This window comes from Pseudophryne corroboree, chromosome 7, assembly GCF_028390025.1.
Source record: "Pseudophryne corroboree isolate aPseCor3 chromosome 7, aPseCor3.hap2, whole genome shotgun sequence".
In the NCBI taxonomy this organism is placed as follows: domain Eukaryota; kingdom Metazoa; phylum Chordata; class Amphibia; order Anura; family Myobatrachidae; genus Pseudophryne; species Pseudophryne corroboree.
In genome coordinates, this window is record NC_086450.1 from 450,865,410 (window position 1) to 450,887,191 (window position 21,782).

Consider the following 21,782-nt stretch of genomic DNA (forward strand, 5'->3'; position numbering starts at 1 on the left):
CACTGTTACACTGACACCCAGAGTTGGGGAACACTGTTACACTGACACCCAGAGTTGGAGAACACTGTTACACTGACACCCAGAGTTGGAGAACACTGTTACACTGACACCCAGAGTTGGAGAACACTGTTACACTGACACCCAGAGTTGGAGAACACTGTTACACTGACACCCAGAGTTGGAGAACACTGTTACACTGACACCCAGAGTTGGAGAACACTGTTACACTGACACCCAGAGTTGGAGAACACTGTTACACTGACAATCGGACTTGGAGAACATTGTTACACTAACACTCGAGTTGGAGAGCATTGGCACACTGACACTCAGAGTTGTAGAACACTGTTACACTGACACCCAGAGTTGGGGAACACTGTTACACTGACACCCAGAGTTGGGGAACACTGTTACACTGACACCCAGAGTTGGAGAACACTGTTACACTGACACCCAGAGTTGGAGAACACTGTTACACTGACACCCAGAGTTGGAGAACACTGTTACACTGACACCCAGAGTTGGAGAACACTGTTACACTGACACCCAGAGTTGGAGAACACTGTTACACTGACACCCAGAGTTGGAGAACACTGTTACACTGACACCCAGAGTTGGAGAACACTGTTACACTGACACCCAGAGTTGGAGAACACTGTTACACTGACAATCGGACTTGGAGAACATTGTTACACTAACACTCGAGTTGGAGAGCATTGGCACACTGACACTTAGAGTTGGAGAACACTGGCACACTGACACTCAGAGTTGTAGAACACTGTTACACTGACACCCAGAGTTGGGGAACACTGTTACACTGACACCCAGAGTTGGAGAACACTGTTACACTGACACCCAGATTTGGAGAACACCGTTACACTGACACCCAGAGTTGGAGAACACTGTTACACTGACACCCAGAGTTGGAGAACACTGTTACACTGACACCCAGAGTTGGAGAACACTGTTACACTGACACCCAGAGTTGGAGAACACTGTTACACTGACACCCAGAGTTGGAGAACACTGTTACACTGACAATCGGACTTGGAGAACATTGTTACACTAACACTCGAGTTGGAGAGCATTGGCACACTGACACTCAGAGTTGTAGAACACTGTTACACTGACACCCAGAGTTGGGGAACACTGTTACACTGACACCCAGAGTTGGGGAACACTGTTACACTGACACCCAGAGTTGGAGAACACTGTTACACTGACACCCAGAGTTGGAGAACACTGTTACACTGACACCCAGAGTTGGAGAACACTGTTACACTGACACCCAGAGTTGGAGAACACTGTTACACTGACACCCAGAGTTGGAGAACACTGTTACACTGACACCCAGAGTTGGAGAACACTGTTACACTGACACCCAGAGTTGGAGAACACTGTTACACTGACAATCGGACTTGGAGAACATTGTTACACTAACACTCGAGTTGGAGAGCATTGGCACACTGACACTCAGAGTTGTAGAACACTGTTACACTGACACTCAGAGTTGTAGAACACTGTTACACGGACACTCAGAGTTGGAGACCACTGGCACACTGACACTCAGAGTTGTGGAACACTGGCGCACTGACACTCGGAGTTGGAGAACACTGGCACACGGACAGTCGGAGTTGGAGAACACTGGCACACTGACACTCAGAGTTGGGGAACACTGGCACACTGACACTCAAAGTTGGGGAACACTGGCACACTGACACTCAGAGTTGTGGAACACTGGCGCACTGACACTCGGAGTTGGAGAACACTGGCACACTTACACTCAGAGTTGTGGAACACTGGCACACTGACACTCGGAGTTGGAGAACACTGGCGCACGGACAGTCGGAGTTGGAGAACAATGGCACACGGACAGTCGGAGTTGGAGAACACTGGCACACGGACACTCAGAGTTGGGGAACACTGGCACACGGACACTCAGAGTTGGATAATACTGGCACACTGACACTCAGAGTTGGGGAACACTGGCACACTGACACTCAGAGTTGTGGAACACTGGCGCACTGACACTCGGAGTTGGAGAACACTGGCACACGGACAGTCGGAGTTGGAGAACACTGGCACACGGACAGTCGGAGTTGGAGAACACTGGCACACGGACAGTCGGAGTTGGAGAACACTGGCACACGGACACTCAGAGTTGGGGAACACTGGCGCACTGACACTCAGAGTTGGGGAACACTGGCACACGGACACTCAGAGTTGGGGAACACTGGCACACGGACACTCAGAGTTGGGGAACACTGGCACACGGACACTCAGAGTTGGATAATACTGGCACACGGACACTCAGAGTTGGGGAACACTGGCACCCTGACACTCAGAGTTGGGGAACACTGGCACACGGACACTCAGAGTTGGGGAACACTGTTACACGGACACTCGGAGTTGGGGAACACTGGCACCCTGACACTCAGAGTTGGGGAACACTGGCACACGGACACTCAGAGTTGGGGAACACTGGCACCCTGACACTCAGAGTTGGGGAACACTGGCACACTGACACTCAGAGTTGGAGAACACTGGCACATGGACACTCAGAGTTGGGGAACACTGGCACACTGACACTCAAAGTTGGGGAACACTGTTACACTGACACCCAGAGTTGGAGAACACTGGCACACTGACACTCAAAGTTGGGGAACACTAGCACACTGACACTCAGAGTTGGGGAACACTAGAACACTGACACTCAGAGTTGGAGAACACTGGCACACGGACACTCAGAGTTGAAGGCCACTGGCACACTGACACTCAGAGTTGTGGAACACTGGCGCACTGACACTCTGAGTTGGAGAACACTGGCACACGGACTATACTCCGTCTATACCCCATTGTACTAGATTCCCCCAATATCCCTTATGGATGCTAGAGAAATATAAATTGTAAATTGTTGTTTCGGAAAACAGGTTCAAGAAAGCTGAACGTGATCCTAAGAGGTCTCAGCAGACTTCATATTATGTATTATTGCATATCAGGTCAGCTATTATACATGATGATTGTATTCATTCTATGCTTTTCCCCCTGATTGCCATAGAAAGGAGTTAAAGGCGACTTCCCAGTGACTTATCTGAGATCAGAGTTTAACAACGTCCTCCTCGGAGACTCCCCCAAACTGGAAGTCGCCCCGGAGAAGGCTACTGAGTACAATTTCTCCAGCAGCTTTGACATTGGTGCAGAGAGCCCCCACAGCCTGGATGATGTTACTCACAAACCCGTCATATGTAAGTGTCCCCGGCCGTCCACAGACCCAGCCTATGAAATCACCATTAGCGCAGTGCAAACCTCCTTGTTCCTACTATTAAATGACTGTATAAACCGCTGCTTGACAATGGTAAGGATTCATTACACTCACACACATAGAAAAGATATAGCAAATATTTTTTTCCATTCACAACCCACCACCTGATCCAGAAATAGAAGATGAGAGGTTCTAGGGCCAACTTTTATTGCTAGAAAGAAATCAGACATTGGTGGGAAATTGCCACTCTCACAAAGTATCTGGAACTGGGTTTAATCCCGCGTGGTCTGAGAATACAGAACAGAACCACATTTCAGCCAATGCAACAAGATTTCTTTACAAAATGGAATCAAACTCTGTACGGGATGTGGTCAAGATTCCGGCTGTTAAGATACCGGCAGTCAAAATACCGACGCCGGGATGCTGGCACCCATCAGAATCTTGACATCGGAACTCTGAATGGGGCAGGAACCCGGTGCAGGAATCCGGACAGCCGCCATAAATCGTAAGTATCCCGGCGAACTGAGGTTTAGGTCCGGGGGAGGGGGGGGGGGGGGTTTAGGTTTAGGCGTCAGGCAGGGGCGAGGTTCGGGTTAGGCTGCAGGGAGGGTGGGTTAGGGTTAGGCACCCCCAGGAGAGGTTAGGGTTAGGTTTGCGGGGAAGGGAGGCTTAGGTTTAGGCAGCGGAAATAGGGGTTAGGATTAGGCCTCTCCAAGGGGGTTTGAGGATAGGCATTAAGGGAGGAGGTTAGGGTTAGGCTACTGGAAGGGTAGGTTAGGGTTAGGGGGTGGAGAGAGGAGAACACCCCTAACCCGTCAGTCTTCTCATCAGTGGTATCTCGGCGTCGGTTTTACGAACGCCGGGATTCCCTGCGCCAGCATATCATACTGATTCCCTCTGGACAAATGCTCCAAAGATTTTTTAACATTAATCACATGAAATTTGATGAAACTAACAAGCACTAAAATGGAAAAACTTGGGGAAGGCATTATAAAACAAAAACAGAGAAAATTCCACAGAGACCTTACAGAAAACCAACAAATACAAAAAAAAAAACAATGGAAAAACAAAATCACTTTCACCAACATGCAGAAAAAGGATTCGACACAAAACTCTTGGAAGAATCAATCAACTCAGAACACAGACACAAAAAAAGATTCCCTACAAAAGAGAAAACTGAAACAGTAAGTATCAAAAATGCTGCAAACAACCATTAATAAAGAGAGAAACACAAACAGCGACACAAAGAAAACAAGTTTACCATATAATTCCAGAAATTTCGAATATGGCGAAAAAATTACAACAGGGAACGTAATAAAAATGTATACAAATTGGGAAGAGAAACAGAAATTAAGAAAAATTCCAATATCAAACACTGGTCAAGAATCTTTGCTGAAGAGGAAGAAGTAGGAAAAGAAAAAAATGGCAAAAGGCAGAAGAAACGTGCACTAACAATTGAAGATGATGAAGATGACTTTGAAGATTTTTTAGGATCTCTTATAGAGGAAGAGAAACCCCCAGATTGGGACAGAACCCCACAAACACAAAATAAAATAAAAAGAATGACACAATCACCAGGAGAAGGGGTGTTTGAGGTGGAAAAAACAAGAAGAGAATGATCACTACACCTACAACACAAGAAAATGAAGGAATATACAACTTAAGTAGCAAACACCTGACGGAACATCAAATCTCACTCCTCAACAAGGGGCTCAAGTTCTCACCACACTCAAACGCAAACCAGTTTGAATTATTCATTGACACCCACAAATTCATTAGGAAACTCTGCATTAAAAACTTTTTTCAAAAGAAGACACAGACACAGCAATCAACGTAGCTCATGACACATACAGTCATAGTAAATTCAGAACCACCTCAACATTTTTCCCAGCACACATAAAAGGTCCCCATAGAGAAACCTTTCAGAAACTGGTTGAAAACGACATAAGGAAAATCACGGTAAAAGGAAAAAAGAAATTTAATTGAACAATGGAAGAGAAACAAGCTCTGAAAGAATTGAAAAACGAAGACCCAATCGTACTACAACCCGCAGATAAAGGTGGAGGATTGGTCATTTTGGACAAAGATCATTATGAAGCAGAAATCAACAACCTTTTATCCGACAACCAGACATACAAAATACTGGAAGGAGATCCCACCAGATCATACCAAAGGGAACTGAAAGAATTATTGGATGAAGGATTTGAACTAGGAATCCTAACAAAAAAGGAACACGACTTTCTGTACACGGAATATCCGAAAACACCCACATTTTACCAACTCCCTAAACTCCACAAGGACCAAAAAAATCCACCTGGCCGTCCCATAGTGCCAGGGAGAGGATCATTATCTGCAAGCCTCTCAAAATATGTTGACTATTACCTATAAGAATTAGTACAATCACAAAAAGCTACCTAAAGGATATCTTAAACATCCTTCAAAACCTAGAAACCATTCAATGGCAAGAGGACTTAATTGTATGTCCGGGGCGCCTGAGTTTTAATTGTTTGGGGGGAAGGGGCATGGACAAAAAAAATTGGCGCTCCCCCAATGATTACCCAATCCCCCCCGTGTGGGGAACGCTTCCCCCTCCCCATTTCAACACCCATGTACTATGTACAAGTGATGTACGTTCCTTGTATACGTGCATAGCCCATGACCTAGGCTGTGAAGCTACAAGATTCTTCCTTTCTACCAGGGCCGTATCTAGGTGTGTGCCAGCGGTGCGTTGCACACAGCGCACCTGCACTGAGGGCGCATCCGCTAGCACACACATGTGGCCGAGCCGCACAAATATTGGAGTGCCCGGCAACCTGGTTTATTATTTTTGGCAGCTATCAGCTTGCACAGCTGCCGGGTGCCGGCTGGCTCTGTGCAGATGTCACTGGCCTAGACTGAGGGTGTTGTGAACTCAGGGATTCTTCCGATGGTTGGGAAGAGGAACCACAACTGAGCTGGAAAAGGGAGGCCTAATATAGGATTTCCTCATACAGGACGCTGACAGTGAAGTTTGATGAAATATTAAAGAGATTTATTGCAGAGGAAAACAACTTAAAGTCAAATGCCAAAAAGGAATAAAGGAGGGAAATGTCCAGACCCACTGAAGGGTTTTGTGAGCAGTATTAGAGATGCTGGTAATTGAAGAAACTGTGGGTGATGTTTAAAAGTCACAGATAACTTGTGGAACTTATAAATGAAGATTAATAGCACAGATGGTTGAAGAACGTGTGAGCGGTGACAGAGACGCTGATGATGTGAAGAACTGAAGTGCAAGGGTCCAAGACGCTGTTTGATTTGTGGGACTCGTGAACGGAGACTGAGACGCTGATGGTGTGAGGAACTGAAGTGCAGGGGTTTTAGACGCTGTTGGTTTGTAGAACTTGAGAACGGAGACTGAGACGCTGGTGATGTGAGGAACTGAAGTGCAGGGGTTTAAGACGCTGTTGATTCGCAGAACTTGTGAACGATGGTTTAGGCCCGCAGCCACGCTGATTCCTAGGAGCACTGGTGACTGGAACGCAGAGAGATATACCGGCCGCTGAATACACTGGAACCGGTACAGCGAACTGGCAGCTGGAAATGCCGGAGACACTGGACTACAACTGCAGAGATCCTTGCCGGGAACAAGAGCACTGGCATCTACGTCAGGGAAAGACGATACTCAGGCACTGAAGCTCTGTCCGGCATCTGACTTTGAATCTCCCGCCAGCGCTGGATTGGCGGAGCAGTCTGACGTCACCTGCCCCCCGTCCACGTGATGCCGGGTGTCATGGCGGCGCCCATGCCCCGGAGAACCGCCGGGAGCCGCGCCAGCCATACGTTGGAGCCCGTGGCCCACCGAAGGCAAAGGCCGCAACACCGACCAGCAGACACGCAGGGGTAAGCGCGGCGAACGCCGCCTCTGATGTGTGACAGCAGAACTATGTGAGTGTGTGCGCGAGACTCCTGGGCTCTGCTGCTCCCAGTGCTGGCGAGGTGGGCAGGGTGCTTTCTGCGTCCCCTTCCCAGTCCTGTACATTTATATAAGTTTGGGGCTGCTTACACTCGGGGTGGGCAAGCAGGGTGATTCCAGTCACCCTGTAGGCACCGACACCCGTCCGCTTCCAGCATATATGCAAACTGAAGTGCCCAGCAGTGCTGTGCTGGGCTGCCATTCCCTCCCAGTGTCCCAGGCCGGAATGCACATGGCATTATGGCCGCGGGAGAGGACGGAGCATCGAACAGCTAGCAGCAGCACATTGCAGCAGCGCATCTCAGTGTTGGGAGTAGCCTTAAACACCGGAGCACTGCATCTGGCCACCCGGACTGAGCCTATCAATAGAGAGGACCCGGTAGCTGCTGTGAGCCAGAGCTTGCTGTCTGCAGTGTGGAGGAGAGGATTTCTGTAAGTGCCCTGTCAGGGTTGGGAGTTGTGTGTGTGTGTGTGTGAAGGAGTTGTCAGTGTCAGGAAGGAGGGGGGGGGAGGTGCTTGCATATACTGTATATGTGCTGTCAGTGTGAGTTTGCATATACTGTATTTCTCTATCGTCCTAAGTGGATGCTGGGGTTCCTGAAAGGACCATGGGGAATAGCGGCTCCGCAGGAGACAGGGCACAAAAGTAAAGCTTTTACAGGTCAGGTGGTGTGTACTGGCTCCTCCCCCTATGACCCTCCTCCAGACTCCAGTTAGATTTTTGTGCCCGGCCGAGAAGGGTGCAGTTCTAGGTGGCTCTCATAAAGAGCTGCTTAGAGAGTTTAGCTTAGGTTTTTTATTTTACAGTGATTCCTGCTGGCAACAGGATCACTGCAACGAGGGACAGAGGGGAGAAGAAGTGAACTCACCTGCGTGCAGGATGGATTGGCTTCTTGGCTACTGGACATGAAGCTCCAGAGGGACGATCACAGGTACAGCCTGGATGGTCACCGGAGCCACGCCGCCGGCCCCCTCACAGATGCTGAAGCAAGAAGAGGTCCAGAATCGGCGGCTGAAGACTCCTGCAGTCTTCTTAAGGTAGCGCACAGCACTGCAGCTGTGCGCCATTTTCCTCTCAGCACACTTCACACGGCAGTCACTGAGGGTGCAGGGCGCTGGGGGGGGGGCGCCCTGGGAGGCAAATGAAAACCTTTAAAAAGGCTAAAAATACCTCACATATAGCCCCAGAGGCTATATGGAGATATTTACCCCTGCCTAAATGTACTAAATAGCGGGAGACGAGCCCGCCGAAAAAGGGGCGGGGCCTATCTCCTCAGCACACGGCGCCATTTTCTGTCACAGCTCCGCTGGTCAGGAAGGCTCCCAGGTCTCTCCCCTGCACTGCACTACAGAAACAGGGTATAACAGAGAGGGGGGGCAAAATAAATGGCAATATATTAATATAAAAGCAGCTATAAGGGAGCACTTAATCATAAGGCTATCCCTGTCATATATAGCGCTTTTTGGTGTGTGCTGGCAGACTCTCCCTCTGTCTCCCCAAAGGGCTAGTGGGTCCTGTCTTCGTATAGAGCATTCCCTGTGTGTCTGCTGTGTGTCGGTACGTGTGTGTCGACATGTATGAGGACGTTATTGGTGTGGAGGCGGAGCAATTGCCAAATATGAGGATGTCACCTCCTAGGGGGTCGACACCAGAATGGATGCCTTTATTTGTGGAATTACGGGATAGCGTCAACTCGCTTAAGCAGTCGTTTGCCGACATGAGGCGGCCGGACACTCAATTAGTGCCTGTCCAGGCGCCTCAAACACCGTCAGGGGCTGTAAAACGCCCCTTGCCTCAGTCGGTCGACACAGACCCAGACACAGGCACTGATTCCGGTGGTGAAGGTGACGAATCAACCGTATTTTCCAGTAGGGCCACACGTTATATGATTTTGGCAATAAAGGAGATGTTACATTTAGCTGATACTACAGGTACCACTAAACAGGGTATTATGTGGGGTGTGAAAAAACTACCAGTAGTTTTTACCGAATCAGAAGAATTAAATGACGTGTGTGATGAAGCGTGGGGTGCCCCGATAAAAAACTGCTAATTTCAAAGAAGTTATTGGCTTTATACCCTTTCCCGCCAGAGGTTAGGGAGCGCTGGGAAACACCTCCTAGGGTGGACAAAGCGCTAACACGCTTATCAAAACAAGTGGCGTTACCCTCTCCTGAGACGGCCGCACTTAAAGATCCATCAGATAGGAGGATGGAAAATATCCAAAAAGGTATATACACACATGCAGGTGTTATACTACGACCAGCTATTGCGACTGCCTGGATGTGCAGTGCTGGGGTAGTTTGGTCAGAGTCCCTGATCGAAAATATTGATACCCTGGACAGGGACAATATTTTACTGTCGTTAGAACAAATAAAGGATGCATTTCTTTATATGCGTGATGCACAGAGAGATATCTGCACACTGGCATCACGGGTAAGTGCTATGTCCATTTCGGCCAGAAGAGCTTTATGGACACGACAGTGGACAGGCGATGCGTAGAGGAGTTATTTGGGGTCGGTCTATCGGATTTGGTGGCCACGGCTACGGCCGGGAAATCCACCTTTCTACCTCAAGTCACTCCCCAACAGAAAAAGGCACCGACCTTTCAACTGCAGCCCTTTCGTTCCTTTAAAAATAAGAGAGCAAAGGGCTATTCATATCTGCCACGAGGCAGAGGACGAGGGAAGAGACAGCAACAGGCAGCTCCTTCCCAGGAACAGAAGCCCTCCCCGGCTTCTACAAAAGCCTCAGCATGACGCTGGGGCTTCGCAAGCGGACTCGGGGGCGGTAGGCGGTCGTCTCAAGAATTACAGCGCGCAGTGGGCTCACTCGCAGGTAAATCCCTGGATCCTGCAGATAATATCTCAGGGGTACAGGTTGAAATTAGAGACAGAGCCACCTCGCCGTTTCCTGAAGTCTGCTTTACCAACGTCCCCCTCAGAAAGGGAGACGGTTTTGGAAGCCATTCACAAGCTGTATTCTCAGCAGGTGATAGTCAAGGTACCTCTTCTACAACAAGGGAAGGGGTATTATTCCACTCTTTTTGTGGTACCGAAGCCGGATGGCTCGGTAAGGCCTATTCTAAATCTGAAGTCCTTGAACCTATACATAAAGAAGTTCAAGTTCAAGATGGAGTCACTCAGAGCAGTGATAGCGAACCTGGAAGAAGGGGACTTTATGGTATCCTTGGACATCAAGGATGCGTATCTCCACGTTCCAATTACCCCTCACACCAGGGGTACCTCAGGTTCGTTGTACAAAACTGTCACTATCAGTTTCAGACGCTGCCGTTTGGTTTGTCCACGGCACCTCGGGTCTTTACAAAGGTAATGGCCGAGATAATATTTCTTCTTCGAAGAAAAGGCGTATTAATTATCCCATACTTGGACGATCTCCTAATAAGGGCAAGGTCCAGAGAACAGCTAGAGATGGGTTTAGCACTATCTCAAGAGGTGCTAAAGCAGCACGGATGGATTCTGAATATTCCAAAATCCCAATTAATGCCGACAACTCGTCTGCTGTTCCTGGGGATGATTCTGGACACAGTTCAGAAAAAGGTTTTTCTTCCCGAAGAAAAAGCCAAGGAGTTATCTGACCTGGTCAGGAACCTCCTAAAACCAGGAAAGGTGTCTGTACATCAATGCACAAGAGTCCTGGGAAAAAATGGTAGCTTCTTACGAAGCAATCCCTTTCGGCAGATTCCATGCAAAGGGATCTGTTGGACAAATGGTCAGGGTCGCATCTTCAGATGCACCTGCGGATAACCCTGTCGCCGAGGACAAGGGTATCCCTTCTGTGGTGGTTGCAGGAGGCTCATCTATTGGAGGGCTGCAGATTCGGCATGCAGGATTGGATCCTGGTGACCACGGATGCCAGCCTGAGAGGCTGGGGAGCAGTCACACAGGGAAGAAATTTCCAGGGAGTGTGGTCGAGCCTGAAAAAGTCTCTTCACATAAGCATTCTGGAACTAAGAGCAATCTACAATGCTCTAAGCCAGGCGGAACCTCTGCTTCAAGGAAGACCGGTGTTGATCCAGTCGGACAACATCACGGCAGTCGCCCATGTAAACAGACAGGGCGGCACAAGAAGCAGGAGGGCAATGGCAGAAGCTGCCAGGATCCTTCGCTGGGCGGAGAATCACGTGATAGCACTGTCAGCAGTATTCATCCCGGGCGTGGACAACTGGGAAGCAGACTTCCTCAGCAGACACGACCTTCACCCGGGAGAGTGGGGACTTCATCCAGAAGTTTTCCACATGCTATTAAACCGTTGGGTAAAACCAATGGTGGACATGATGGCGTCTCGCCTCAACAAAACACTGGACAGGTATTGCGCCAGGTCAAGAGATCCGCAGGCAATAGCTGTGGACGCGCTGGTAACACCTTGGGTGTACCAGTCGGTATATGTGTTTCCTCCTCTGCCTCTCATACCAAAGGTATTGAGGATTATACGGCAAAGAGGAGTAAGACTAGTGGCTCCGGATTGGCCAAGAAGGACTTGGTACCCGGAACTTCAAGAGATGGTCACGGACGATCCGTGGCCTCTACTTCTGAGAAGGGACCTGCTTCAGCAGGGTCCTTGTCTTTTTCAAGACTTACCGCGGCTGCGTTTGACGGCATGGCGTTTGAATGCCAGATCCTAAAAGGAAAAGGCATTCCAGAAGAAGTCATTCCTACCTTGATAAAGGCAAGGAAGGAAGTCACCGCGAAGCATTATCGCCGTATTTGGCGAAAATATGTTGCGTGATGCGAGCAGCGGAGTGCTCCGATGGAGGAATTTCAACTGGGTCGTTTTCCTACATTTCCTGCAATCGGGATTGTCTATGGGTCTCAAATTGGGATCTATTAAGGTTCAAATTTCGGCCCTATCAATATTCTTCCAAAAAGAATTGGCCTCAGTCCCTGAGGTCCAGATTTTTATCAAAGGAGTACTGCATATACAGCCTCCTGTGGTGCCTAAGGTGGCACCGTGGGATCTAAATGTAGTTTTAGATTTCCTCAAATCCAATTGGTTTGAACCACTAAAGAATGTGGATTTGAAATATCTCACATGGAAAGTGACTATGTTACTGGCCCTGGCTTCGGCCGGGAGAGTATCTGAACTGGCGGCTTTGTTTTATAAAAGCCCTTATTTAATTTTCCATTCGACATAGGGCAGAGCTGCGGACGCGTCCGCATTTTCTCCCTAAGGTGGTATCAGCGTTTCACCTGAACCAGCCTATTGTAGTGCCTGCGGCTACAGACGACTTGAAGGACTCCAAGTTGTTGGACGTTGTCAGAGCCTTAAAAATATACATTTAAAGGACGGCTGGAGTCAGAAAATCTGACTCGCTGTTTATACTGTATGCACCCAACAAGTTGGGTGCACCTGCTTCTAAGCAGTCGATTGCTCGTTGGATTTGTAACAAAATTCAACTTGTACATTCTGTGGCAGGCCTGCCACAGCCTAAATCTGTTAAGGCCCATTCCGCAAGGAAGGTGGGCTCATCTTGGGCGGCTGCCCGAGGGGTCTCGGCATTACAACTCTGCCGAGCAGCTACGTGGTCAGGGGAGAACACGTTTGTAAATTTTTACAAATTTGATACCCTGGCAAAGGAGGACCTGGAGTTCTCTCATTCGGTGCTGCAGAGTCATCCGCACTCTCCCGCCCGTTTGGGAGCTTTGGTATAATCCCCATGGTCCTTTCAGGAACCCCAGCATCCACTTAGGACGATAGAGAAAATAAGAATTTACTTACCGATAATTCTATTTCTCGGAGTCCGTAGTGGATGCTGGGCGCCCATCCCAAGTGCGGATTATCTGCAATACTTGTACATAGTTATTGTTAACTAATTCGGGTTATTGTTTAGGAAGCCATCTTTCAGAGGCTCCTCTGTTATCATACTGTTAACTGGGTTTAGATCACAAGTTGTACGGTGTGATTGGTGTGGCTGGTATGAGTCTTACCCGGGATTCAAAATCCTCCCTTATTGTGTACGCTCGTCCGGGCACAGTACCTAACTGGAGTCTGGAGGAGGGTCATAGGGGGAGGAGCCAGTACACACCACCTGACCTGTAAAAGCTTTACTTTTGTGCCCTGTCTCCTGCGGAGCCGCTATTCCCCATGGTCCTTTCAGGAACCCCAGCATCCACTACGGACTCCGAGAAATAGAATTATCGGTAAGTAAATTCTTATTATGTGCTGTATCTATCTATCTATTTATCTATCTATCTATCCTGTCTGCCGTAATGTGTAAAAAGGGGACACTGTCTTCCGTAATGTGTAAAAAAGGGACGCTGTCTGCCGTAATGTGTAAAAAAGGGGGACGCTGTCTGCCGTAATGTGTAAAAAAGGGACGCTGTCTGCTGTAATGTGTAAAAAAGGGGGACGCTGTCTGCCGTAATGTGTAAAAAGGGGGCTTTATCTGCCGTAATGTGTAAAAAAGGGGACACTATCTGCCGTAATGTGTAAAAAAGGGGGATGCTGTCTGTCGTAATGTGTAAAAAGGGGACGCTGTCTGCTGTAATGTGTAAAAAAGGGACACTGTCTGCTGTAATGTGTAAAAAAGGGACGATGTCTGCTGTAATGTGTAAAAAAGGGGGAAGCTGTCTGCCGTAATGTGTAAAAAGGGGACGCTGTCTGCCGTAATGTGTAAAAAGGGGTCTCTGTCTGCCGTAATGTGTAAAAACGGGGACGCTGTTTGCCGTAAAAGTGTAAAAAGGGGACGCTGTCTGCCGTAATGTGTAAAAAAGTGACGCTGTCTGCTGTAATGTGTAAAAAAGGGACGCTGTCTGCTGTAATGTGTAAAAAAGGGGGACGCTGTCTGTCGTAATGTGTAAAAAGGGGATGCTGTCTGCTGTAATCTGTAAAAAAGGGACGCTGTCTGCTGTAATGTGTAAAAAAGGGACGATGTCTGCTGTAATGTGTAAAAAAGGGGGCGCTGTCTGCCGTAATGTGTAAAAAGGGGGCTCTGTCTGCCGTAATGTGTAAAAACGGGGACGCTGTCTGCCGTAAAAGTGTAAAAAGTGGACGCTGTCTGCCGTAATGTGTAAAAAGGGGACTCTGTCTGCCGTAATGTGTAAGAAGGGACGCTGTCTGCCATAATGTGTAAAAAAGGGGACACTGTCTGCTGTAATGTGTAAAAAAGGGGACGCTGTCTGTCGTAATGTGTAAAAAGGGGATGCTGTCTGCTGTAATGTGTAAAAAAGGGATGCTGTCTACTGTAAGGTGTAAAAAAGGGGGATGCTGTCTGCCGTAATGTGTAAAAAGGGGACGCTGTCTGCCGTAATGTGTAAAAAGGGGGCTCTGTCTGCCGTAATGTGTAAAAAAAGGGACGCTGTGTGCCGTAAAAGTGTAAAAAGGGGACGCTGTCTGCCGTAATGTGTAAAAAAGGGGACGCTGTCTGCCGTAATGTGTAAAAAAGGGGACGCTGTCTGCCGTAATGTGTAAAAAGGGGACGCTGTCTGCCGTAATGTGTAAAAAGGGGGACTCTGTCTGCCGTAATGTGTAAAAAAGGGGACACTGTCTGCCGTAAAAGTGTAAAAACGGGGACTGTCTGCCGTAATGTGTAAAAAAGGGAATGCTGTCTGCCGTAATGTGTAAAAAAGGGGACACTGTCTGCCGTAATGTGTAAAAAGGGGATGCTGTCTGCCGTAATGTCAAAAAAGGGGACTCTGCCATAATGTGTAAAAAGGGGACGCTGTCTGCCGTAATGTGTAAAAAGGGGACGCTGTCTGCCGTAATGTGAAAAAAGGGGACTCTGCCATAATGTGTAAAAAGGGGACGCTGTCTCCCGTCATGTGTAAAAAAGGCTCTACCTGGCGTATTGGCGCTACTGTGCTGCGTAATTTGAATAATGGAGACTACTGTGCACCGTAATATGAATTGGTATTATTTTGTGGCCACACCCCTTCGTCATGAAGCCACGCCCCTATATATTTTTGCTTGCGATGCCCCTATTTTGCATAAGGGGGGGGCGCTGATGCCATTTCTTGCACACAGCACTAAAATGTCTAGTTACGGCACTGCTTTCTACATCCACCACACTACCAAACACACAGATACATTGATTATGAGCTGTATTAAATTTAGCCTGCATCGAAATTTCTTTTGGAATCAAGGAAACTACTATAATCAGATCAAAGGGCTGTTCCTTCACACCAAATTATGCAAATGTATTTGTGACGGTGGGAAGAAGAAAAAATATGGCAGAACAACCCTTACGCACAGAACGTAATTTTCTGGAAATGGTACATAGATGACCTACTATTCATATGGCCAGGCCTGTCATCAGGGCACAGCTGTCCCGGGCCGGCCTCCCTAACAGAGAGGGGAGGGCCTGGGCTGCTCATGCCGCTGCCCGCCCGCCGACATTCATCCTCCTGCCGCCGTCTGTCTGCCACCGCCACTGACGTTGTTTGCCCATCTCCAGCAGGCTATTGAAAATGTCCCTTTCAAGATGACCGCTACCTCAGATGAGGCTCTAGTATCTTTAATAACTGTCTCCCTCGAGGCGGCGGCCAATTTGAAATGGACATTTTCAGTAGCTTTACTTAAAGCAGGCTACCAAACAGTCTGCAGTGGCTATGGGGGGGTGGGGAGCCGTTGGACGAGCAGAACCCCTGACAACAAGCAGTGCCCCAATGAGCAGGTACTTAGGTACCGGGGCATTACTGTGTGGTGCATAATGTGGTGCTGGGAACAAACCTGTGGGGACATAGAAATGTTCTTTTCTTTTTAAATAAATCTATATATATATATATATATATATATATATATATATATATATGTAATTTTATTTATTTTAAACATTATATGGCTAACAATTCACATTAACATCGGGCAAAGAAATGGTTATCTATCTACATCTGGAGACTTTTGTATCAAACAGCATCATACAAACAAGAACCCATACGAAGGAAGTCAGTGGGAACAATACTCTCCCCTTAACAAGCAATCATCACGACACCTGTATACGGAACATTCCTGGGGGACAATTCAGAAGAATTAAAAGAAATTGCACTGAACAAGAGACGCACTTACAGCAAAGTACCACAATTAAAAGTAAATTCTCACAGGATACAAAGATGAAGAAGTAGAAGAAGAAGAATTAGAGAAAATAGCTCTGCTAGCCAGAGAAGAACTAATACAGAAGTGAAGTTTATGCGGATCCAAAATGTAACCCCCAAATGGAGAGGAGGCGATGTATACAAGGAATTAACAAAAAGAGAAACAAAATGGATATTTATTTTTTATTTTTACAAACCCTCCAACCACCTGGCTTTAACATCGACTTTAACTTCAATGAATTCCTATAACACCCAAATATTCATAACTCTATGTACAAATACAAAAGAATAAAAATTCACATATTATATCTTTATTAAATATTATAATTATTTCGTTTCTCAAACCCCCCAAACGATTCCTTGTGAGCAAGATAATAGATATATAAAAACAGTGTTTAAAGAGGGCGCTGATGGTAAGAAGATGAACCAATTCCCCTTTCAATTTAACATATACCGAATAATTTATCATATACCGAATAATTTGACAATATCCACCCAGTAGATCATCCAATTACAATGTCAGAAATATAGAGAATTTTTTTCATTTATTTTCCATAAAAACAGTACAATATTTTAAAACTTTCAAAACGAAGGCAGCAGCAAATCCAACAAATCACAAAGATAACAAATGTCAATTTCACGGGTGTTCTTCAGGTTGCCGGCTGTCGGGATCCCGGCGCACAGTATACCGGCGCCGAAATCCCGAATGCCGGCATACAATACTACATGGAAGACTTCATCACAAAGGTAGTGGAAAATTGCAGAGTGAGAGTATGGGGTGTATTCAATAGATGTCGGATCCTTTCTGACGGAAAGGATCCGACATCTGAGTATTCAATGAGCGTCCAAATCAGACAGGATTTGGCCATTTACAACAATGCCAATCCGACTTTTTTTAAAGTTGGAATGACATAGGGGGTAATTCAGAGTTACCGACTTTTCTCTGACGTCCTAAGTGGATGCTGGGGACTCCGTCAGGACCATGGGGAATAGCGGCTCCGCAGGAGACAGGGCACAAAAGTAAAAGCTTTAGGATCAGGTGGTGTGCACTGGCTCCTCCCCCTATGACCCTCCTCCAAGCCTCAGTTAGGTTTTTGTGCCCGGCCGAGAAGGGTGCAATCTAGGTGGCTCTCCTAAAGAGCTGCTTAGAGTAAAAGTTTTGTTAGGTTTTTTATTTTCAGTGAGTCCTGCTGGCAACAGGCTCACTGCAACGAGGGACTTAGGGGAGAAGAAGTGAACTCACCTGCGTGCAGGATGGATTGGCTTCTTAGGCTACTGGACACTAGCTCCAGAGGGACGATCACAGGTACAGCCTGGATGGGTCACCGGAGCCGCGCCGCCGACCCCCTTGCAGATGCTGAAGAGAGAAGAGGTCCAGAAATCGGCGGCTGAAGACTTCTCAGTCTTCATGAGGTAGCGCACAGCACTGCAGCTGTGCGCCATTGCTCTCAGCACACTTCACACCAACGGTCACTGAGGGTGCAGGGCGCTTGGGGGGGCGCCCTGGGCAGCAATGAAAGTACCTATGCTGGCTAAAAATACATCACATATAGCCCCTGGGGCTATATGGATGTATTTAACCCCTGCCAGGTTGTCAGAAAAACGGGAGAAGAAGCCCGCCGAAAAGGGGGCGGGGCCTATTCTCCTCAGCACACAGCGCCATTTTCCTACACAGCTCCGCTGCTAGGAAGGCTCCCAGGCTCTCCCCTGCACTGCACTACAGAAACAGGGTTAAAACAGAGAGGGGGGGCACTTATTTGGCGATATTATTATATATTAAGATGCTATAAGGGAAAACACTTATATAAGGTTGTCCCTGTATAATATAGCGTTTTGGTGTGTGCTGGCAAACTCTCCCTCTGTCTCCCCAAAGGGCTAGTGGGGTCCTGTCCTCTATCAGAGCATTCCCTGTGTGTGTGCTGTGTGTCGGTACGTGTGTGTCGACATGTATGAGGACGATGTTGGTGAGGAGGCGGAGCAATTGCCTGTAATGGTGATGTCACTCTCTAGGGAGTCGACACCGGAATGGATGGCTTATTTAGGGAATTACGTGATAATGTCAACACGCTGCAAGGTCGGTTGACGACATGAGACGGCCGGCAAACCAATTAGTACCTGTCCAGGCGTCTCAAACACCGTCAGGGGCTTTAAAACGCCCATTTACCTCAGTCGGTCGACACAGACACGGACACTGACTCCAGTGTCGACGGTGAAGAAACAAACGTATTTTCCATTTGGGCCACACGTTACATGTTAAGGGCAATGAAGGAGGTGTTACATATTTCTGATACTACAAGTACCACAAAAGAGGGTATTATGTGGGGTGTGAAAAAACTACCTGTAGTTTTTCCTGAATCAGATAAATTAAATGAAGTGTGTGATGATGCGTGGGTTTCCCCCGATAGAAAATTATTGGCGTTATACCCTTTCCCGCCAGAAGTTAGGGCGCGTTGGGAAACACCCCTTAAGCGTGTGAGCGCCTTATCCACCCTATCAAAACAAGTGGCGTTACCGTCTCCAGATACGGCCGCCCTCAAGGAGCCAGCTGATAGGAGGCTGGAAAATATCCTAAAAAGTATATACACACATACTGGTGTTATACTGCGACCAGCGATCGCCTCAGCCTGGATGTGCAGCGCTGGGGTGGCTTGGTCGGATTCCCTGACTGAAAATATTGATACCCTTGACAGGGACAGTATTTTATTGACTATAGAGCATTTAAAGGATGCATTTCTATATATGCGAGATGCACAGAGGGATATTTGCACTCTGGCATCAAGAGTAAGTGCGATGTCCATATCTGCCAGAAGATGTTTATGGACACGACAGTGGTCAGGTGATGCAGATTCAGAGGCGGAACTACCGGCAGTGCAGGCAGTGCACTGCACTGGGGCCCGCCTCTGTCCATGGGCCCAAGCATGTAATGAGTCAAACTGACTCATTACATGCCGCTGTGCGCTGCAGGCAACCGCTGCCCGCAGCGCACAGCCGCCCGGAGATAGGAGCTGAGCAGCGGTACAGACGGGGGAAGGAGGAGGGAGCCGGAGGACGGAGCCGCAGCAGCGCTTTGTTACTGGTGGAGGCGCTGCTGCTGCTGCTCCTCTGCTTCCCTATAGGCTGTCTTCCGAGAACAGCCTATAGGGAAGCAGAGGGGCAGCAGCAGCAGCGCCTCCACCAGTAACAAAGCGCTGCTGCGGCTCCGTCCTCCGGCTCCCTCCTCCTCATTCTCTACTGCCCGGGAATCGTCGTCTGACGCAGCTGCACCGAGGAGCCTGAGGGTAAGTATAATTCTTTCTTTCTTTCTTTCTTTCTTTCTTTCTTTCTTTCTTTCTTTCTTTCTTTCTTTCTTTCTTTTTCTTTCCTTCTTTCTTTCTTGTGCCTGCCTGCCGCAATGTGTAAAAAGGGGGGACTACCTGCCGCACTGTGTAAAAAGGGGGGACTGCCTGCCGCAATGTGTAAAAAGGGGGGACTACCTGCCGCAATGTGTAAAAAGGGGGGACTGCCTGCCGCAATGTGTAAAAAGGGGGGACTACCTGCCGCAATGTGTAAAAATGGGGACGCTGTCTGCCGTAATGTGTAACAAGGGCACGCTGTCTGCCGTAATGTGTAAAAAGGGCACGCTGTCTGCCGTAATGTGTAACAAGGGCACGCGGTCTGCCGTTATGTGTAAAAAGGGGTAATCTGCCCGACGCTATGTGTAAAAATGGGGAATCTGCCTGCCGTAATGTGTAAAAAAGGGGGGCTGCCTGACGCTATGTGTAAAAATGGGGAATCTGCCTGCTGCTATGTGTAAAAAGGAGGAATCTGCCTGCCGTAATGTGTAAAAATGGGGACGCTGTCTGCCGTAATGTGTAACAAGGGCACGCTGTCTGCCGTAATGTGTAACAAGGGCACGCTGTCTACCGTAATGTGTAAAAAGGGCACGCTGTCTGCCGTAATGTGTAACAAGGGCACGCGGTCTGCCGTTATGTGTAAAAAGGGCACGCTGTCTGCCGTTATGTGTAAAAAGGGCACGCTGTCTGCTGTAATGTGTAAAAAGAGGAATCTGTTCGCTGTAAGGTGTAAAAGGGTCTCTACCTGGTGTAGTGGTGCTACTGTGCGGCGTAATTTGAATAATGGAGACTACTGTGTTGGTATTATTTTGTGGCCACACCCCTTCCCCACGAAGCCACGCCACTATGTATTTTTGCGCGCGCCTACGGCGCGCACTGCCCCCGGGGTGGACTTGGATGGGGGGGGGGCCCAAAGCATTTTGTCGCACCTGGGCCCACCGCTTGCTTGTTCCGCCACTGTGCAGATTCCAAACGGCACATGGAAGTATTGCCGTATAAAGGGGTGGAGTTATTTGGGGTCGGTCCATCGGACCTGGTGGCCACGGCAACAGCTGGAAAATCCACCTTTTTTACCCCAAGTCACATCTCAGCAGAAAAAGACACCGTCTTTTCAGCCTCAGTCCTTTCGTCCCCATAAGGGCAAGCAGGCAAAAGGCCAGTCATATCTGCCCAGGGATAGAGGAAAGGGAAGAAGACTGCAGCAGGCAGCCCATTCCCAGGAACAGAAGCCCTCCACCGCTTTTGCCAAGTCCTCAGCATGACGCTGGGGCCGTACAAGCGGACTCAGGTGCGGTGGGGGGTCGTCTCAAGAGTTTCAGCGCGCAGTGGGCTCACTCGCAAGTGGACCCCTGGATCCTACAAGTAGTATCCCAGGGGTACAGATTGGAAATTCGAGACGTCTCCCCCTCGCAGGTTCCTGAAGTCTGCTTTACCAACGTCTCCCTCCGACAGGGAGGCAGTATTGGAAACAATTCACAAGCTGTATTCCCAGCAGGTGATAATCAAAGTACCCCTCCTACAACAAGGAAAGGGGTATTATTCCACACTATATTGTGGTACTGAAGACAGACGGCTCGGTGAGACCTATTCTAAATCTGAAATATTTGAACACTTACATACAAAGGTTCAAATCAAGATGGAGTCACTCAGAGCAGTGATAGCGAACCAGGAAGAAGGGGACTATATGGTGTCCCTGGACATCAAGGATGCTTACCTCCATGTCCCAATTTGCCCTTCTCACCAAGGGTACCTCAGGTTCGTGGTACAAAACTGTCACTATCAGTTTCAGACGCTGCCGTTTGGATTGTCCACGGCACCCCGGGTCTTTACCAAGGTAATGGCCGAAATGATGATTCTTCTTCAAAGAAAAGGCGTCTTAATTATCCCTTACTTGGACGATCTCCTGATAAGGGCAAGGTCCAGAGAACAGTTGGAGGTCGGAGTAGCACTATCTCAAGTAGTTCTACGACAGCACGGGTGGATTCTAAATATTCCAAAATCGCAGCTGTCTCCGACGACACGTCTGCTGTTCCTAGTGATGATTCTGGACACAGTCCAGAAAAAGGTGTTTCTCCCGGAGGAGAAAGCCAGGGAGTTATCCGAGCTAGTCAGGAACCTCCTAAAACCAGGAAAAGTGTCAGTGCATCATTGCACAAGGGTCCTGGGAAAAATGGTGGCTTCTTACGAAACG

At 48.2% G+C, this 21,782-nt stretch overlaps 1 protein-coding gene across 1 annotated transcript in view; it reads left to right on the forward strand.

Moving 5' to 3' along the window:
- Positions 1-21,782, forward strand: part of CFAP70 (cilia and flagella associated protein 70) — a 149,060-nt gene that overhangs the window by 12,277 nt on the left and 115,001 nt on the right. The window contains exon 4 of the mRNA XM_063935053.1: positions 3,056-3,242. Within this exon, the coding sequence (XP_063791123.1) occupies positions 3,056-3,242 (187 nt within the window). The remainder of the gene's footprint in view (positions 1-3,055; positions 3,243-21,782) is intronic.